We start from the raw sequence: 17,099 nt of genomic DNA on the forward strand, positions 1-17,099 counted from the left end.
AGACCTGTAATTTGTATATCTTTTTTTGTAAAATACAAATACTTTTCTATAAAAAATGTCATAGCGGTTTGTAATTTTCACCCAGCATTGGTATCAGAAGTCTGATGGCACTATGGTGTGATAAGAGTGTCTGCTAGATTACCAAAATGTAAACGTATACTTAAAAATGAACACTAGCAAAGCATGCTGGGTATTATTATAACGAGCTCTGCCCCTGAAAGAAGGCCAATAATAATACCCAGTGTGCTTTGCAATTGTTCATTTTTACATTTATATTAACATTTTGGTAATTTAGCAGATATTCTTATCCAGAGTGATTTATAGTCAGTGCAGAGTATGTAAGCGGAGTTGAGCGGTCGGAAATCCGATTCATCAACATCCTTGTCTTTACCCTGCTGTTCTTTTCCCGCTCTGCAAAAAATCGCTCAGCGCTCACAAAAAAAAACTGTTTTCCATTTGGTTTTGAAGTAGGCTATCCTAAGAAGCTTCAACATTCCAGCAACATGTCGTAGGCTATTGAACCAGGACCTACCTGATGATATGCGGCCGCTGTGTTAAAAAACAACTTGATTTTCTCTAATCTATTGATGATCACATACTTCAGTTGTAACTGGTTCTGTTGAGCTCAGCTCTTACAGTTGATAGACAACTTTAGCACTGTTACAAACGTATACTTTTTTAAACAGTAGCCTGTATAGAAATCTAAACATCTCCGGTACTGCAGCATTCGTTGTCTTGCTTTCAATTACACAGGCTGTGTGACCCATTTCTTGGTATACTCATATCAACATCTCTGTGCATTAGTGGTTGGGTAAGCTAAATAATAGGAATGGAATAGGCCTAATTAAAATGCTGGGCAGAGCATGTGGCTGAGCAGTACCGGATTGAAATTGGAGCGAGAGACACTCCAAAAAATGTGTAAACTGCTCCACGCTCCAACCCATTTACGCACGCTCAGCTCCTTGCTCCACTCCAGCTCCACCCTGCTCACATCAGTGAGCGCATTCAACTAAGGTAGATAAACAACCACATGCTGTATTACAGTCTAAGTAAGCCAAAAGTTTTTTTGTTACCGTTACTGAGAATGTTGTTGTTGTAGTAAAGGTGTGTACTTGCAAATATATTTTGTATTGTGAAAATACTAAATACCTACCTGTATGTATCTGTATTTTATCTAAAAACAACTCAAAAGTATTTTGTATTTTAGTTTGATACATTGGTCTTTTGAGTATCTTGTATATGTAACATTATACATTTTAATGTATCTTTTGCCCATCTCTGACACATACACACACACATTTGACCAAGATATCAGTCTCTCGTCGAGGAAATATTTTTTATTAACAACTGTAGTAATCATGATAATAACTGCAATAATAATTGTGATAATAATTTAACAATATCATAGTAGTACTGTATCTCTGGAGCACATTGGAAGCATACAGAACGTAACAAAACAAGAAGAGAAGGAAAAAAGATAACAGTACATATTTTGAACAGCTGAAAATGTTGTCTCTTTAAATTGTTCAATATATCTCTTTACTTATGTTTTTAATTTACCTACTCATCTTTTAAACTATATGACCTTGGAACAATTGCCAAAAAGAAGAAGAAAGACATACATAGAAACAGATTTGAAGAGTCCTTGTTTTGAATATACAGTAATACAACGTTCTGATATAGACAGAGAAGGGAAGGGGGGGTCTGTACATTCGGAATACAAAAGCACAAAGTTTATAAGCCGTAAACAGATAGATAGACAGACAGACAGACAGGAACAGAATGGAAGGGTTTCTCTTTCACAGGGACAGCTTACTTCTACACCACTCCAACCTTTGTGCTTTGGGGGACTGCATAGGGCGATTGTGAACTAGGATGGTGACGGATGGGTAGGGAGGTGGATAAGCTATAGGGGAGGTAGGTCTGTGGTTTTGGCTTAGGGGGTTTAGAGTTGGATCAGGTACTATAGGATAAACTGGGTCTGAACTGGGTTAGGTTTGGACTGAGGTTTCTGGGTTTAGATGAGACAGGGTCAGGTTTTTGCATTAGGGTTAAGGTTGCAAACAAATCGGGGTTTTGTAAGGAAGCTTGTGGATTTTCAGGAAGCCGTATATTATTGGGTTAAGTGGTGGACCTGGGCTTTGGGTTAGAGGGCACAGGGGTATAGGTGAGTTTAGGAGCAGGGGGTGGGGGGGTAGGGTACAGTACAGTTATTAGCCTTAGACACTAACAGAGCTATAGTGAAGGCTGCTTCACACCTGTTTGGGCCGAATCCTCACTTGAGATCCACACACTTAAATAACATTTTTGCATAAGGTCCTCATTGACCTCAATGCATGATTTGCGCAAAAGTCTTGCAGAATTACAAATGAAAATAATTTCAAATGAGAATTAATCCCTTTCAGAGCAAACATTAACATACACACACACACACACATACCACCACCTCTTTCTGTGGTGCTGGGAATAAAACAAATTCTTACCAATATTCTATGCTCAAAGACAAAAAATACTCCCTGCAATAACATTAACTTATGCTTGTTTATTTGTATGTGTAAGTCTGATAAACCAACATATTTACAAGGGTGCAAAAGCAAACTTGTGTGCAGGTGTAGTTTTATCACTGCTTTTATCACACATCTCTATCATCAGGGATGGACAACAGGTCTACATGAAAACAGAAAGAACAAGAACATCTGTCTCTGAAACACCCCAGAGGTCTCAGCTCCCAGATCTCTGTTAGATTGACATCGTAGTTAGTTTTTTTGATTTGTTTGCTTGTCATTTTTATTACATCAGGTCCCAGTCTCTCTCAGTGCCAGTGCAGACTTGACAGCAAGAGTCCCTTGAGCTTTGCAACGACAGTTAGAGTGGTGAGAGGTTGACAGGGGTTTTTCCTCTAGAACACATACATGTTACCACACACACACTTGTTTGGTTCATGTCTTGTCATTTGTGCCACATACAGCTAACATGTTATCATTCTTAGCAGATGCGCTTATCCAGAGCAATTACGGTTAATTGCCTTGCTCAAGGGCACATTGAACGATTTTTCACGTAGTTGACTCAGGGATTTGAAGCAGTGACCTTTTGATTACTGGCCCTACGCTCTTAAACGCTAGGCTACCTGCCACCCCTACCTGTCAACTCACATGCAGCTGTCCGCCTGTGAAGATTCCCGTTCCGTCGTCTCTGAGAAAAAGAATGCAGCAAAGTGGGTTAATTTCTCTGGAACCTTGCATCCATTCCACTGCAAGGAAACGTCCATAGGCCAGCTTGTCAGATACAGTCACATCTGAGTCCAGGGAAACATCCATAGGCTAGCCTGTCAGATACAGTCACATCTGAGTCCAGGGAAACATCCTTAGGCCAGCCTGTCAGATACAGTCACATCTGAGTCCAGGGAAACGTCCTTAGGCCAGCCTGTCAGATACAGTCACACCTGAGTCCAGGGAAAAGTCCTTAGGCCAACCTATCAGATACAGTCACACCTGAGTCCAGGGAAACGTCCTTAGGCCAGCCTGTAAGATACAGTCACATCTGAGTCCAGGGAAACGTCCTTAGGCCAGCCTGTCAGAGAAAGCAGCTCATTGTGGTATAGGGAAGCTTGATCTGCAGCAGAGGCTGTGGTGAACTCAGAAAGGAAAGAGAGCTCAGTATTTTACAGTACCATCCTGTCCTCCACTCAGAGAGGAGAGGGATAGAGTGTCCCCTCATTCCCCTCGTTCCCTGTCCTCAAACCTGGATCCTCAACCCCCCTCTGGAACATGGTTCCCAAATCAATCGAACACACCTCAGGTTTTAACTTAGCGTTGTCATTGTGGGGCTGCCTGTGTAATTACAGTCAGCCCCCCCATCCCCCCCACCACCCTCTCTGCAGCGCTAATCCCTCGTTCACTCTCTCTCTCTCTCTCTTTCACCTCAGAAGAGAGAAGAAGAAAGAAATACATCTATATTTGAAAAACATATTTTATCTGGCACACAGGACAGTATGCGGCTTTGTGATTCTCCTCGCCTGATGCTCTTGTTTTCATCAAATGTTAAAAGCCTTGGTGAGAGGCGTTCTGACTGATCCAGTAATGATTACACTTATCTGGAGGTTCTTATACGGGGTGAGTCTGTCTGCAGGGCACTGGTGTGTTCCACATAATACCTTCCCCAGTCACTTTGGCCTTTACATGACCGTCTCAAGTCCAGCATTATGGCAGAAGAAACGTTTTGCTATATTATCATTGTGTAGTGTACATCATACATATTGTTAAAGAGTACAGTTTGTTTGTTTTTTAAAAATAACAACATTTACATAAAAAGTCAAAGAGTTTTTGAAATTACATTCAATAGCTGAACCAAAGGAAGAACAACAAATAGACAAACAGAAATAACGCCACACAATTATAGTATAAATCTATCGGTATGTTCGACAGTGCATTAAGTCCTGCGTCATGAAATCAAATGTTGATAAAATAAAAAATGTAAAGCAAACTTAATTCCAAGGGTTGCAGATCACAAATAGATATATTTATATTCATCATATATAAATGTTTTTTTCTTACTCAGTAATACAATAAATACAACATTAGTAAATGGCTACAATTGACTTTTTCCCACCATGTCTGACAGCATGTTATTAGTACAATGTTTAAATATAGAAGGATGCCACTCAAGTAGAGCTCGATATAAATAGAAAGGTTTAAAGAGACTTCAATAAAATGTTGTTGGTTGGTTTTGACAGAACAGTCTATCCCCTCTCTCTCTCTCTCTCTCTCTCTCTCTCTCAGAGTCAAAGATTCCATCCCAGTTTTGACAGAACCGTCTATCCCCCCTCTCTCTCTCTCTCTCTCTCTCTCTCTCTCTCTCTCTCTCTCTCTCTCTCTCTCTCTCTCTCTCTCTCTCTCTCTCTCAGAGTCAAAGATTCCATCCCAGTTTTGACAGAACCGTCTATCCCCTCTCTCTCTCTCTCTCTCTCTCTCTCTCTCTCTCTCTCTCTCTCTCCACCCCTCACTCTCACCTCTCTTACTCTCGCTCTCTCTCTCTCCACCCCCTCACTCTCACCTCTCTTTTCTCTCTCTCTCTCTCTCTCTCTCTCTCTCTCTCTCTCTCTCTCTCTCTCTCTGAGTCAAAGATTCCATCCCAAATGGCACCCTATTTCCCACATAGTGCACTACTTTTGAACAGTAGTATATAGGGAATAAGGTGCCATTTGGGACGCGTCCCAAGTGATGATTGGGAGTGGACAGCTCCCATGTTTCTAATTTGTAGCTACATCCCCAACCCGCCTACCACCCCCCACCCCAACACGATGTACAAAAGAAGCGATTTGTTTACTACACAGCACAGCCACCTCAACCACAACTACACAACAACATGTTTTGGTAGCGACACCCGCGGTTCAGGGGGCTGCTGTGGCCGGCAACAGACATGACCTCTTGATACTGATCCCTGACCTTTAACCTCCAACCCGTTGTCCATGTTAACTTAAACTCCACATGCCCCCTGGACACCTAAATACAATACAGTGTGTGTTCCCTGGCTTTCTACAGGCTTCTCTGCTTCCTTGCCGAACACACACCTTCTTCTTCTTCCATTGACATTGGAGGGGGTCTTTTAGTTCAAGCTACAGAGATACAAAGTGAACTGGAAGCGCAATGTGTAGAGAAGAGCAGTTTTTAAAGTGGAAGGAAGCTCCAAGAGTTTAGCTCCACACTAGAGTTTAAATGTCCCCCTTTATATGACATCACTTCTTGTTTTCACTCTCCCTAACTTTCACTATGACCCACAGGAAGTAATTAATTCTAAACAGCAAGTTGACTGCCGAGGCTGACCTGTAAATGTGGCCCATTAGGGGTCAGAGTTCGTGTGTGATCTCACACGTTTTTAACCTTTCAACCTGTGATCCTTGGACATCAATGGAAGACGCAGCCTAGCACTCATTCACCTGCCATTTGGGGTCGTTGCCACGGCGTTACAGCGGTGTTACCGTGGCATTACCATGACATCCATGTAAGGGTCATGTCAGGCAGACAAGCAGCCCCTTACCATCAGTGTCTTGCCCCCCCCACATTAGACATCTCTGTTTTTTAGTTTGTTTGTTTCCCCCCACATTTTTTTTAAGCATACTTATACATTACATATAATAATAGATTTACATACATTACTCTTTGCTCTTTTTGGAAATCATAAACTTAAAAAAGTTTAGAAAAATAAAATAGTTTTATGGTGCCCTCTCTCTTGGTCTCTTCCGCCCAGCAAGGCTTGTCCCAGGGGAAAGCTATATCTCGCTCCGCCCCTAAAACTCCAGGCGCAGTGGTTTAGGCCGTTGTTATGGTGCTTGGCCAAAACATCTTCCATCCATCCTTCCCTTTAAGCCTTGATAGAAGGGATCCTGACAATGTCCTCTCTTTTTGTATTTTTGTTGATTTCGTTTATGGTTTTTTTTGTGTTCTTTCTTCATGTTGTCATCCTTCTAGTTTTGGTTTTATTTACTAGAATAGAAAAAACAAACAGGTCAATGTCAATGGATCCTTTTTTTTCTTCATATATACTTATATATTTTATATTTTTCCACAGCATATTTTTTCATATATAAATTCCAAACAGGAGCACCTAAGATATTTAATATATTTTCAAAGTATAGGGACAGGTATAAAGTCAGCACAAAATCAATCACAATCAATACAACTTCAAAAAATGTTTTCAAATCTAAATCAATACAACAATATAAAAAAATCTAAACATCAGTAAAATCTGTCATGTTTTAACTTGTTTAACATTAAAAACATTGACGTTGAGATCATGAGTTGAGACTGTGAATAAAAAATACATTACATAACGGAATAACTAACAGAGGAATAACCTATGTGTCATTACCCTGTAACAGGCTAGGAGTTACTACATGCAGCTATGGAGCAATTGCAACTTTTTATGCTCACATTTTCTTGCATTATCGTACAATTAAATGAATTAACAATGGTAAGTACCTTTTAATTGCCTGTACTTACAGTAAAAGCAAGGTATTACATGGTAATCACACTGTATTTAAAGAGGTTATACCCTATGGCTAGTAATGTTACATAGAGTAGGTTATAGGTTACGGCTAGGTAATGTAAAGGGCGTCATAAAAGACAGTTTTAGAGTTCAGCAGCTGAGAGAGAGAGAGAGAGAGAGAGAGAGAGAGAGAGAGAGAGAGAGAGAGAGAGAGAGAGAGAGAGAGAGAGAGAGAAAGAGAGAAAGAGAAAAAGAGAAAAAGAGAGAAAGAGAGAAAGAGAGAAAGAAAGAGAGAAAAGGGGACAAACTGCATTCAATTCCTGCAGAGGGAGGGAGTTCTGCCGCACACAGCAGGGGTTCTGTTGACGGGCTATAGAACCTCATTCATTCAAAGAGATGAGCGTATGGTGTGTCAATCTTCAGAGGGAGAACACAGAGGCCGACATTAATTTCAGCAGCACTTTGTAGTCCCTCACCCCCTCCTCCCTGCTCCTCCCAGTCCTCCGGAGAAAGGAACCCAGAAACCAGCACAGCTGTGCCATGGCCTCACCAATCAGCCCCAATAATGCCTCCCTCTCGTCTCCTGTAGTGGTCGCTCCCCCGGCCTCACGTGGGAGGGCCCTTAAAGCCCTCCTCCACAAACAAACACAGGAATAGAGAAAGCCTTCCGCAGAGGAAGGATGGAACAAAAGAGAGGGGGAAGGAGGGATGGAGAGCGAAGAAGAAGAGAAAGAAGAAGAATGGCGGTGTGAATCCCCCTGGTCGTCATTGTGGTGAACGCTGCCGGGCCAAGTCTCTCTCTCTCTCTCTCTCTCTCGCTCTCTCTCTCTCTCTCTCTCTCTCTCTCCCCATCCCTCCCTCCCTCCCTCCCTACCTCAGAGAGCAACGCTGACAAACATATTAATCACCTCGGGCAAATAACTCCCGGAGAAGTTAATGCACTGAGAAGCCTCCGCCACAGCCCCCCACCCCCTGCCTCTCCTCAGCTCTCCCCACCTGCCTGTGTGTGTGTGTGCTTCAGTGAAGAACCAGCTCCTCCTCCCTTTCTCAGAGAGAGAGAGAGAGAGAGAGAGAGAGAGAGAGAGAGAGAGAGAGAGAGAGAGAGAGAGAGAGAGAGAGAGAGAGAGAGAGAGAGAGAGAGAGAGAGAGAGAGAGAGAGAGAGAGAGAGAGAGAGAGAGAGAGAGAGAGAGAGAGAGAGAGAGAGAGAGTAGAAGAGGTAAAGTCGGCTGGATCATCCGTCATGTTTCAAAAAGCAAAGCAGAATCACCTTGCGTTACTAATAGCATCAGCATCCTTGAAAGAATGGACGAACGTGAAGCCTGGGGGTGACTTGTTTAAAGACAAAGTATATTGGGTTTGAGTATCAACAGATAAATATGATATATACGTTTGATATAAACCTTTGATTTCGGGTCTACATGAATGAGAAGCTTTCTCTTTTGTCCAAAGGCAAATTAACAGTAACACACAGTACAGAGTATTGACAAAGTACAGTAGTGTAGCCTGATACAAGAAGGCTTCTGGGCATATCTGGAAAATACACACTTTAAACACAGAACACAGTAATAACACAGAAGAATAGCAAATACACTGTGAAAATGACCACTTGACAGGTGAGTAGATATATAGTACACATTCAAAAGAGAATTTGCAATACATGTGTACATAAACACAATGTTTGGAGTTTTATTTTGCTTTTGTTTTTATAAAATATACTTTTTAAAGAAATCCCCTGACATGTAAAACTGTAACATATTTAGTTTCAAACAGAACAAAGTCGTACAGACATACATTTAAACGACTCCGCTCTCTGCAGCTAGCTAGCTACACACAATGAAAAATGAACATGTCAAATGAATCAAACTCAAGAAGCACACCAGAGATTGCAGATTTCTCTTCCCATGAACATCTGCACCTCAAGTTTGGCTTTTTATTCAAAGGTTATGGCAATGAGAGTCCTACAGTCGAGTTTATGAAATGGCTCCTTTGACATTAGCACTGTGGCTCCTCATAATATCTACCAGAATACTGTGACCTGGTATTCCATTGAGAAAAGCCATCTCTGTTACTTTAGATGGGAGAGATAATGATGATTTACGATTCGAATAAACTTCCCAGCCAGAGAGAGTTATATCACTACAAACAGGGACCACTACCTCTGGTGGTGTATGGGCTATAGGCTATGGACATTGACTTGGGTCCAGTGGAATGGAGTTAAGGTATACATTAATGGATTGTGGTGGAAGAGGGAGAGATTAGCTGAGAGAGCCAACGGCAGCCATTTTGTGGCTGGCCCGTGGCCCGTGGTGCCATCTTACAAATGACTGCATTAACAGAGCCAATTAAAGTGGCAATCATTTAATGGCCGCCTATGCAGCCATGCGAGACTGGGCCTTTTATCACGTCAATCGGCCATAAGGCGGTAAGATTCAGTTAGAGCAGAGAGGCCTGCAATCTGGCCAGTGGACCGACTCAGCTCTGCTCTACTCTCAATAAAACATGTCTCAATGTCTTCACTCTCAGCACTGACTGGGCTCTTAGAAGATAGAGAGAAGTTATGTCCTTTGAAAACAAATACACTGAATCACCTAATTTAATAAAAGCTATCCATTTTAAGTTCATAGTATAATTAGTGGTAAAAATAGTCTGGGATATTTGGGACAAACAGTTCAAAACCAAAACATGGGGAATTGGTATTTTGCCTTTTCATAAACTCATGAAGAACATGTTTTCAGCACGGGGTTCTCTCCTTTCACCAGAAATCAAGGTGCAGATGGAGTGATGGGGGAAAAGGAGAAAAGAGCAGCATTTTATAGAGTCACGTCGTTCCCTATCTCGCTTCTGCAGTCATACTACCCAGGATGCTTTGCTTTCATCTCCAAGCGCTTTTTGAGTTTTAGGAGCGTTGTAAAGACGTTTACGACAAAAAGCAACAAACAAAACAAATCAACATCAAATAAAAAAACACATACTGCTTGAACGCCTCTAGGTTATTTGGACACGTTGTATACACACGTACAGTAGTATAGCGCAACAATACACTTCACATGGTCATCTGGCCAAAGACACATAGAATGACATGGTAAGCCATGGTTGCGTCTCAACCAGCACCCTATTCCTTATATAGTGCACTACTTTAGACCAGGGCCCATAGGGAATAGGGTGCCATTTGGGAAGCACACCATCTCTCCCCTTCTGTAAAAGTATCAACAAAAAGGTGAAAGCCTTTTTTAAGTAATGTCCCCACTGTTTAACCCCTATAGGACATGATATACTTTTATAAAAGGAAGAACATTTAGTTTTTTCATTTTCATTCTAGATTTTCTCGATCTAATAATAATAGATAATAGCACTATACTCCATTTGATATACTAATAAATGCTATACTATAACACTTTTAATTCTATAATTACACACAAGTACTGTAAGCTAATTATTCTTGGAAGAAAGCACACCTTGTAAAAAACAGAAAACAAACCATGATTAATTTCATTCTGAAATTTTTTTGTAAAGTGCCATGGAAGAGGTTAGAAATAAATTAATTAAGAGATAAGAAATAAAAGTAAACATAGAGTATGCCACACCAGAAGATTATTTACATTAAAATATAACAGCAACATCAGAGTTGGTATCCCAATACCACAGAACAGCTGTTTTTGCATTGTGAGGTTATAGGTCTATTGAGAGTGATCTAGAGCAGGGTTTCCCCACGGTTTGGACGGTACAGACCGAAATTGGCACATCGTCGGTACCAACTTCAGACGAGTCCCGCAGGGCTTATGGGGATCATAGAGCAAAACAGAGAACACCATCCTGTTCGTGAGAGTTACATATTTCCATAGAGTTAGTAGGCCAAACTGTTCGGACGTTACAGACGTTTTTGTGAGAATGACAATTTTCGGGATGTCTCCTGGTCTGACAAACAACGTTGTAGCTCTGCCACTTTCCACCGCAGATGCAGAAGCCCAACATAGGTGGATTGAGATGCAGCCCATGCAAAAAAAAGCTTAAACAGACAGATTTTAATGGGGATTGTTTTATCATGTAATTAGATTGATGCGAGGGTGCGTCAATAGACTCTTAAGGAATATTATAGGTTCCTCCAAGAACCCCTCAACTAACCGAAGGTGCATATATGAACCATTGACTAGCAATGGTTCCTTGAGGAACTCCAGGGGTTCCTTGAGGATCTCCAGGGTTCCTTGAATCACCGCTAATTCTAAGAGTGTATGAATATGTTGTATATAAATACAGATATATTTGAGGTGGATATATAAAACATTTTTTGCTGGATATTTTTGAGGTGTGAGCCAAGCTTGTGAAAGACGTTTTGTCATTAAAACTGCCAAAGGTTTTAATGACAAAGTGTACAGTACTCTATTAATATGAACAGAGCAACAGCAATAAAGCCTACACAACAATTCTTAACATTTGAAGCACCCTTGTTAAAAAAAAAAAAGCCTGCGTGGTTGCCCTTTTAGTTATTTAAGACGCCCCAGATGTTGTACTAAGAAGACAGAAGCTCTAGTAATAACAGGATAGATCATATTCTGTACGGTACACTCGGAATCAAAAAACAGCTAGGTATTAGGATGTGTACATTCAGATCCATAGATTAATATATTTTTTCTTAATATACTTTTTCTAAATATGTGGCTCTGGTTACAATCCTTCAGGATTGAGGATAAATTGGGTAATGGACAGTACAGTAAGCACAAAAGACAGCCAGACACGTTTATGATACTTGGTCAACAATCACGCTGGTTCCAGCAGGCTAATACAATACATCTATGAGTGAGGACATGGTGTATGAGAAGTGAATGAGGTTCCAAAGTGTGAAATTTAGCAGAACCCCAAGGACATGGGAGGTTAGAATTCCATCTCTTCCCTTTAAAATGAGAAGAGAGGGAGAAGAGAGAGGTGGGAGAGTAGAGGAGATGCAGTTTATCCAATCCATATTTCACAATGGCCTCCTGATCATTGTGAACAGAGAGGGAGAATAAAGAGAGTCTGGAGAAATAGACAAAACAGCCATAGCAATGGACCAAAGAGATGTGTGTATGCCTGTGCTTGTGTGTGGTGGAGTCAGTCTGGTGTATCTTCAAATGAGATCAGTGCTTATTGACTGAGCTCTGTTATCTCTAATCTGTGGAGTAAATTGCCTCGGTAGCTTTTCCTCTATACAGTCTCCTTTCTTCCCTCGCGGCCCGCCGCCACTGACTCCCCACTTTACGATCCCATCACACAGCACGTGTGTGTGTGTGTGTGAACGTCTGTGTGTAGATGAGAGTGTACCTGTTTGCAGGTGTGTGTGTGAGGGGAACATGATCAGTGTTGTAAGAGGTTGTGGGATGAGGAGACCCTATTTCATGACCTGCCTTCTCTCTCTCTCTCTCTCTCTCTCTCTCTCTCTCTCTCTCTCTCTCTCTCTCTCTCTCTCTCTCTCTCTCTCTCTCTCTCTCTCTCTCTCTCTCTCTCTCTCTCTCTCTCTCTCTCTCTGCTAGGCCTGGGGAAGGTCTCTTATAAACAGAGAGTCAATCTCAGTGAAATGAAAGAGAAGAACACAGTCTTAAAAGAGTGTTTAATGGAAAGAGAGAGATATGTAGAGAGAGAGAGACAGAAATAGAGAGCGAGCGAGAGAATGAGAGAGACAGAGAGAGAGAGAGAAAGAGAGAGAAGTTTAATCCAATACCCCCACAGAGCTTGGTCAGGTATGTGAGGTGTAACATCACAAATCGTTCCCCATCCCAAACCTGTTTCCCCTTCACTGTCAGTAGATCCAAGATGGATGCCGGTAGATAGGGATCAATCGATACCAGCTACATGGGAGTCTCTTACACTCCCCTCCCGCCTCCCACTTTATCTCAGTAAGACTGAACATCTTCTCCTGTGGGAGTCCTAACATCCTTCCTAATGTCAGTCACAAATCTAAAAGCACCTACAGTGAGGGAAAAAAGTATTTGATCCCCTGCTGATTTTGTACGTTTGCCCACTGACAAAGACATGATCAGTCTATAATTTTAATGGTAGGTTTATTTGAACAGTGAGAGACAGAATAACAACAAAAAAATCCAGAAAAACACATGTCAAAAATGTTATAAATTGATTTGCATTTTAATGAGGGAAATAAGTATTTGACCCCTCTGCAAAACATGACTCAGTACTTGGTGGCAAAACCCTTGTTGGCAATCACAGAGGTCAGACGTTTCTTGTAGTTGGCCACCAGGTTTGCAAACATCTCAGGAGGGATTTTGTCCCACTCCTCTTTGCAGATCTTCTCCAAGTCATTAAGGTTTCGAGGCTGACGTTTGGCAACTCGAACCTTCAGCTCCCTCCACAGATTTTCTATGATATTAAGGTCTGGAGAATGGCTAGACCACTCCAGGACCTTAATGTGCTTCTTCTTGAGCCACTCCTTTGTTGCCTTGGCCGTGTGTTTTGGGTCATTGTCATGCTGGAATACCCATCCACTACCCATTTTCAATGCCCTGGCTGAGGGAAGGAGGTTCTCACCCAAGATTTGACGGTACATGGCCCCGTCCATCGTCCCTTTGATGCAGTGAAGTTGTCCTGTCCCCTTAGCAAATAAACACCCCCAAAGCATAATGTTTCCACCTCCATGTTTGACGGTGGGGATGGTGTTCTTGGGGTCATAGGCAGCATTCCTCCTCCTCCAAACACGGTGAGTTGCGTTGATGCCAAAGAGCTCGATTTTGGTCTCATCTGACCACAACACTTTCACCCAGTTCTCCTCTGAATCATTCAGATGTTCATTGGTAAACTTCAGACGGGCCTGTATATGTGCTTTCTTGAGCAGGGGGACCTTGCGGGTGCTGCAGGATTTCAGTCCTTCACGGCGTAGTGTGTTACCAATTGTTTTCTTGGTGACTATGGTCCCAGCTGCCTTGAGATCATTGACAAGATCCTCCCGTGTAGTTCTGGGCTGATTCCTCACCGTTCTCATGATCACGAGGGGAGATCTTGCATGGAGCCCCAGGCCGACGGAGAATTACAGTTCTTTTGTGTTTCTTCCATTTGCAAATAATCTGTTGTCACCTTCTCACCAAGCTGCTTGGCGATGGTCTTGTAGCCCATTCCAGCCTTGTGTAGGTCTACAATCTTATCCCTGACATCCTTGGAGAGCTTTTTGGTCTTGGCCATGGTGGAGAGTTTAGAATCTGATTGATTGATTGCTTCTGTGGACAGGTGTCTTTTATACAGATAACAAGCTGAGATTAGGAGCACTCCCTTTAAGAGTGTGCTCCTAATCTCAGCTCGTTACCTGTATAAAAAGACACCTGGGAGCCAGAAATCTTTCTGATTGAGAGGGGGTCAAATACTTATTTCCCTCATTAAAATGCAAATCAATTTATAACATTTTTGACATGTGTTTTTCTGGATTTTTTTGTTGTTATTCTGTCTCTCACTGTTCAAATAAACCTACCATTAAAATTATAGACTGATCATTTCTTTGTCAGTGGGCAAACGAACAAAATCAGCAGGGGATCAAATACTTTTTTCCCTCACTGTACCTCCCTCTCTCTCTGCCCCCCCACCTCTGCACCTAAAGAGTGTGTCCCAAATGGCACCCTATTCCCTTTATAGTGCCATACTTTTGACCAGGCCCCAAAGGGTGAAAAGGCTCAGGTCATTTGGGATGCTCCCGAGGTCTCAGGTAATCAGACTGTGTATATGGGACAGTGTCTGGGACTGGAACACAGCATGCTACCATGCAAGGTAACCACTCAATGGCCTAATCATTACAGTATGTGTATCTACCTGTGCTCTTCTCTCTTCCATACCGTACAAGCCTGTAGTGTAGTTATTATTCCAGTAAAGAACACTAGCCAATCTCAGGGGACGAGACATGGCAATCTCAATGGAGACAGAGAACACTTTTATCCATTAAAGGAGCAGTGCAGTCAAACACTTGATTTTCCAGTTTATGTATATTTAAATTATATTTCCACACTCTGAAAATGTGAAAATGATTATAATGCCCTTTTTTGTGGACGAGCTGTTTGGAAAAATAAATGCCTGGAATTTCAGCCTGTTCAGGTGGGATGGAGTTTTTGGCCCAGATCATGACATCACAATCTGATCTGATTATTCTGACCAATGATCAGTCATGTTTTATTTGCATATGTATGCTCCTATTTTGAAGGGGTGAGTGAGTCAGGCTCTAGAGTCTAGACGATCCTATCCGCCAATCAGGGCAGTGTATGTCAATATATTTAAATTTGTATCAACACGCCCACATGATCAGACTGAGCATTTCAATGGCAAAAGGAGGATCAGGTAAATAAATTATGAAAAATATATTTTGAGTTATTTTAATTAAATAAACACATACAGTGATATATTAGACATACAGTGATGATTTAAAAATGACATTAAAAAGATGTGGGCTTTTAAAAAACAAATGAGTGTGATGAAGGGAGTTAAGGGCCCTTTCTCTCCTCTTAAATCATATAGCTACCATTTTAATAACAGCCCAATTAACCATCAACGTTTCCCTTCAACATCCTCTTTGTTGAATAGATATACTTATTCAAAGATATTGTTCACTTTGGCAAAAAATAATGACTATGAATTGAGATATTTAATGATTGTCTGAAAAGAAAAACTGACCAATGAAAGAATGCACAGCAATATCAACATGTAGAAGTATTATTGCTTATTTTGTAGATACTGTAGCTTATTTTGTAGAAGAAAACGGAAACTAAACAGAGTGTAAAATAAATGCTGTGTTCTGCTTTAAAGGAGCATTATGTAATATTTTTGCATTGTAATTTCAGAAAATGTCCATAATATATGTGCAGTAATAATGGAATGATATTGTTTCCCATAGAAACAATTATTTTGGGCCCATACAAAATTGCATTAATAATACAGCCTTTCTATTTGACAACAAAAGACGGTCTGGCTTCTGTTGTGAAATGGGAAAGTTGCACCCTCCCTCTCTTCCATCAGTGTCACTCAGAGGCGTGGCCATCTCCTCCTCGAGCACAACCAACAATGTCAGACTGGGGCAAGGTTCCAACATACAGAAATCACTCTGCCATTTACTGGTTGCAAAAATGTTACACTGTTCGTTCAATTTCCATTTATGTGAGGAAACAATGTGTTGTTGCAATTTGCCTAGCTTCCTCAAGGGGGAAGCAAAGTTAGTCAGAGTACTGTACCTTTAAAGCCATTCTGTGGCGATGGGATACCTTCTGCCTCTGGCTCAGTGCCACAATAAATGTTCTTTCTCTGACACAGTGCTGCTGCTGCCCAGGCCATACAGCAATGGCTGCCATAGCTCTCCCAAAGATGGTGGATAAATAAGATCGTTTACTCAGGCCGTTAACCATTGAAAAAAAATTGTCAAGGTTCCTGTCAGTGTAAGTGGGCGTTCCCTCTCTCCCGTGAGCTCACGGTTCCTCCATAATCTCTGGCATGCTCACGCGAGAGCAGGAACAGCTGGCTCTGGTCTACTTAGTGTCCTCGCCATGCTCGCCCCACCCGCTCCGCCCAGTGTGACCCGCACGACCAGAAAAAATGAGCCAGTGAGATGTCTCGCTCTGGGGCACCTCCTCTGCGGGAATGGGGCAATAAATAGGAAAGTGTTCCCCGCCCCTATCAGAAAAAATGGGGGAGTCAAGTGTCTCGCTTTCTCTTCTGTCTCTGTCTCTCCTCCACTCCACTCTACCATATATCACTTCCTCCTGCGCAGAGTTCTACAATACTACTTCCTGTCAGCCATTTTGTTTTAGCTCAACCTCCTTTAGATATATAATACAAGCCATTTAGCAGATGCTTTTATCCAAAGCAACTTACAGTCATGAGTGCATAAATGTTTTACATGTGGGTGGTCGCAGGAATCGAACCCACTATCCTGGCGTTGCTAGCGCCATAATCTATCAACAGAGCTAGAGACAACCACCCAGCTGAGTGAGTTTCTGTTTCTCTCATTAGCCTAAGAAGTCTCAGGTCTACAAACTAAACTCTTGTTATTATGGGTCTGTTCTGCAGGCTTTGGGTCCAGCCAATACCCTTAAGGGAATGAAATGGGCCGGCAGTATCATTTACTTACTTAAAATATACCCAGTTTGAAATGTGTTGCTTAAAC

General features: G+C 41.7%; 1 protein-coding gene across 1 annotated transcript in view; it reads right to left on the reverse strand.

Annotated features, from left to right (window-relative positions):
• Positions 1-6,437: 6,437 nt before the first annotated feature.
• Positions 6,438-17,099, reverse strand: part of LOC121575703 (RNA binding protein fox-1 homolog 3) — an 828,711-nt gene continuing 818,049 nt past the window's right edge. Inside the window, exon 16 of the mRNA XM_041889006.1 lies at positions 6,438-6,482. Coding sequence (XP_041744940.1) covers positions 6,480-6,482 — 3 coding nt within the window. The 3' untranslated portion in view covers positions 6,438-6,479. The remainder of the gene's footprint in view (positions 6,483-17,099) is intronic.

The sequence above is a fragment of the Coregonus clupeaformis genome, chromosome 1, assembly GCF_020615455.1.
Source record: "Coregonus clupeaformis isolate EN_2021a chromosome 1, ASM2061545v1, whole genome shotgun sequence".
Classification (NCBI taxonomy): domain Eukaryota; kingdom Metazoa; phylum Chordata; class Actinopteri; order Salmoniformes; family Salmonidae; genus Coregonus; species Coregonus clupeaformis.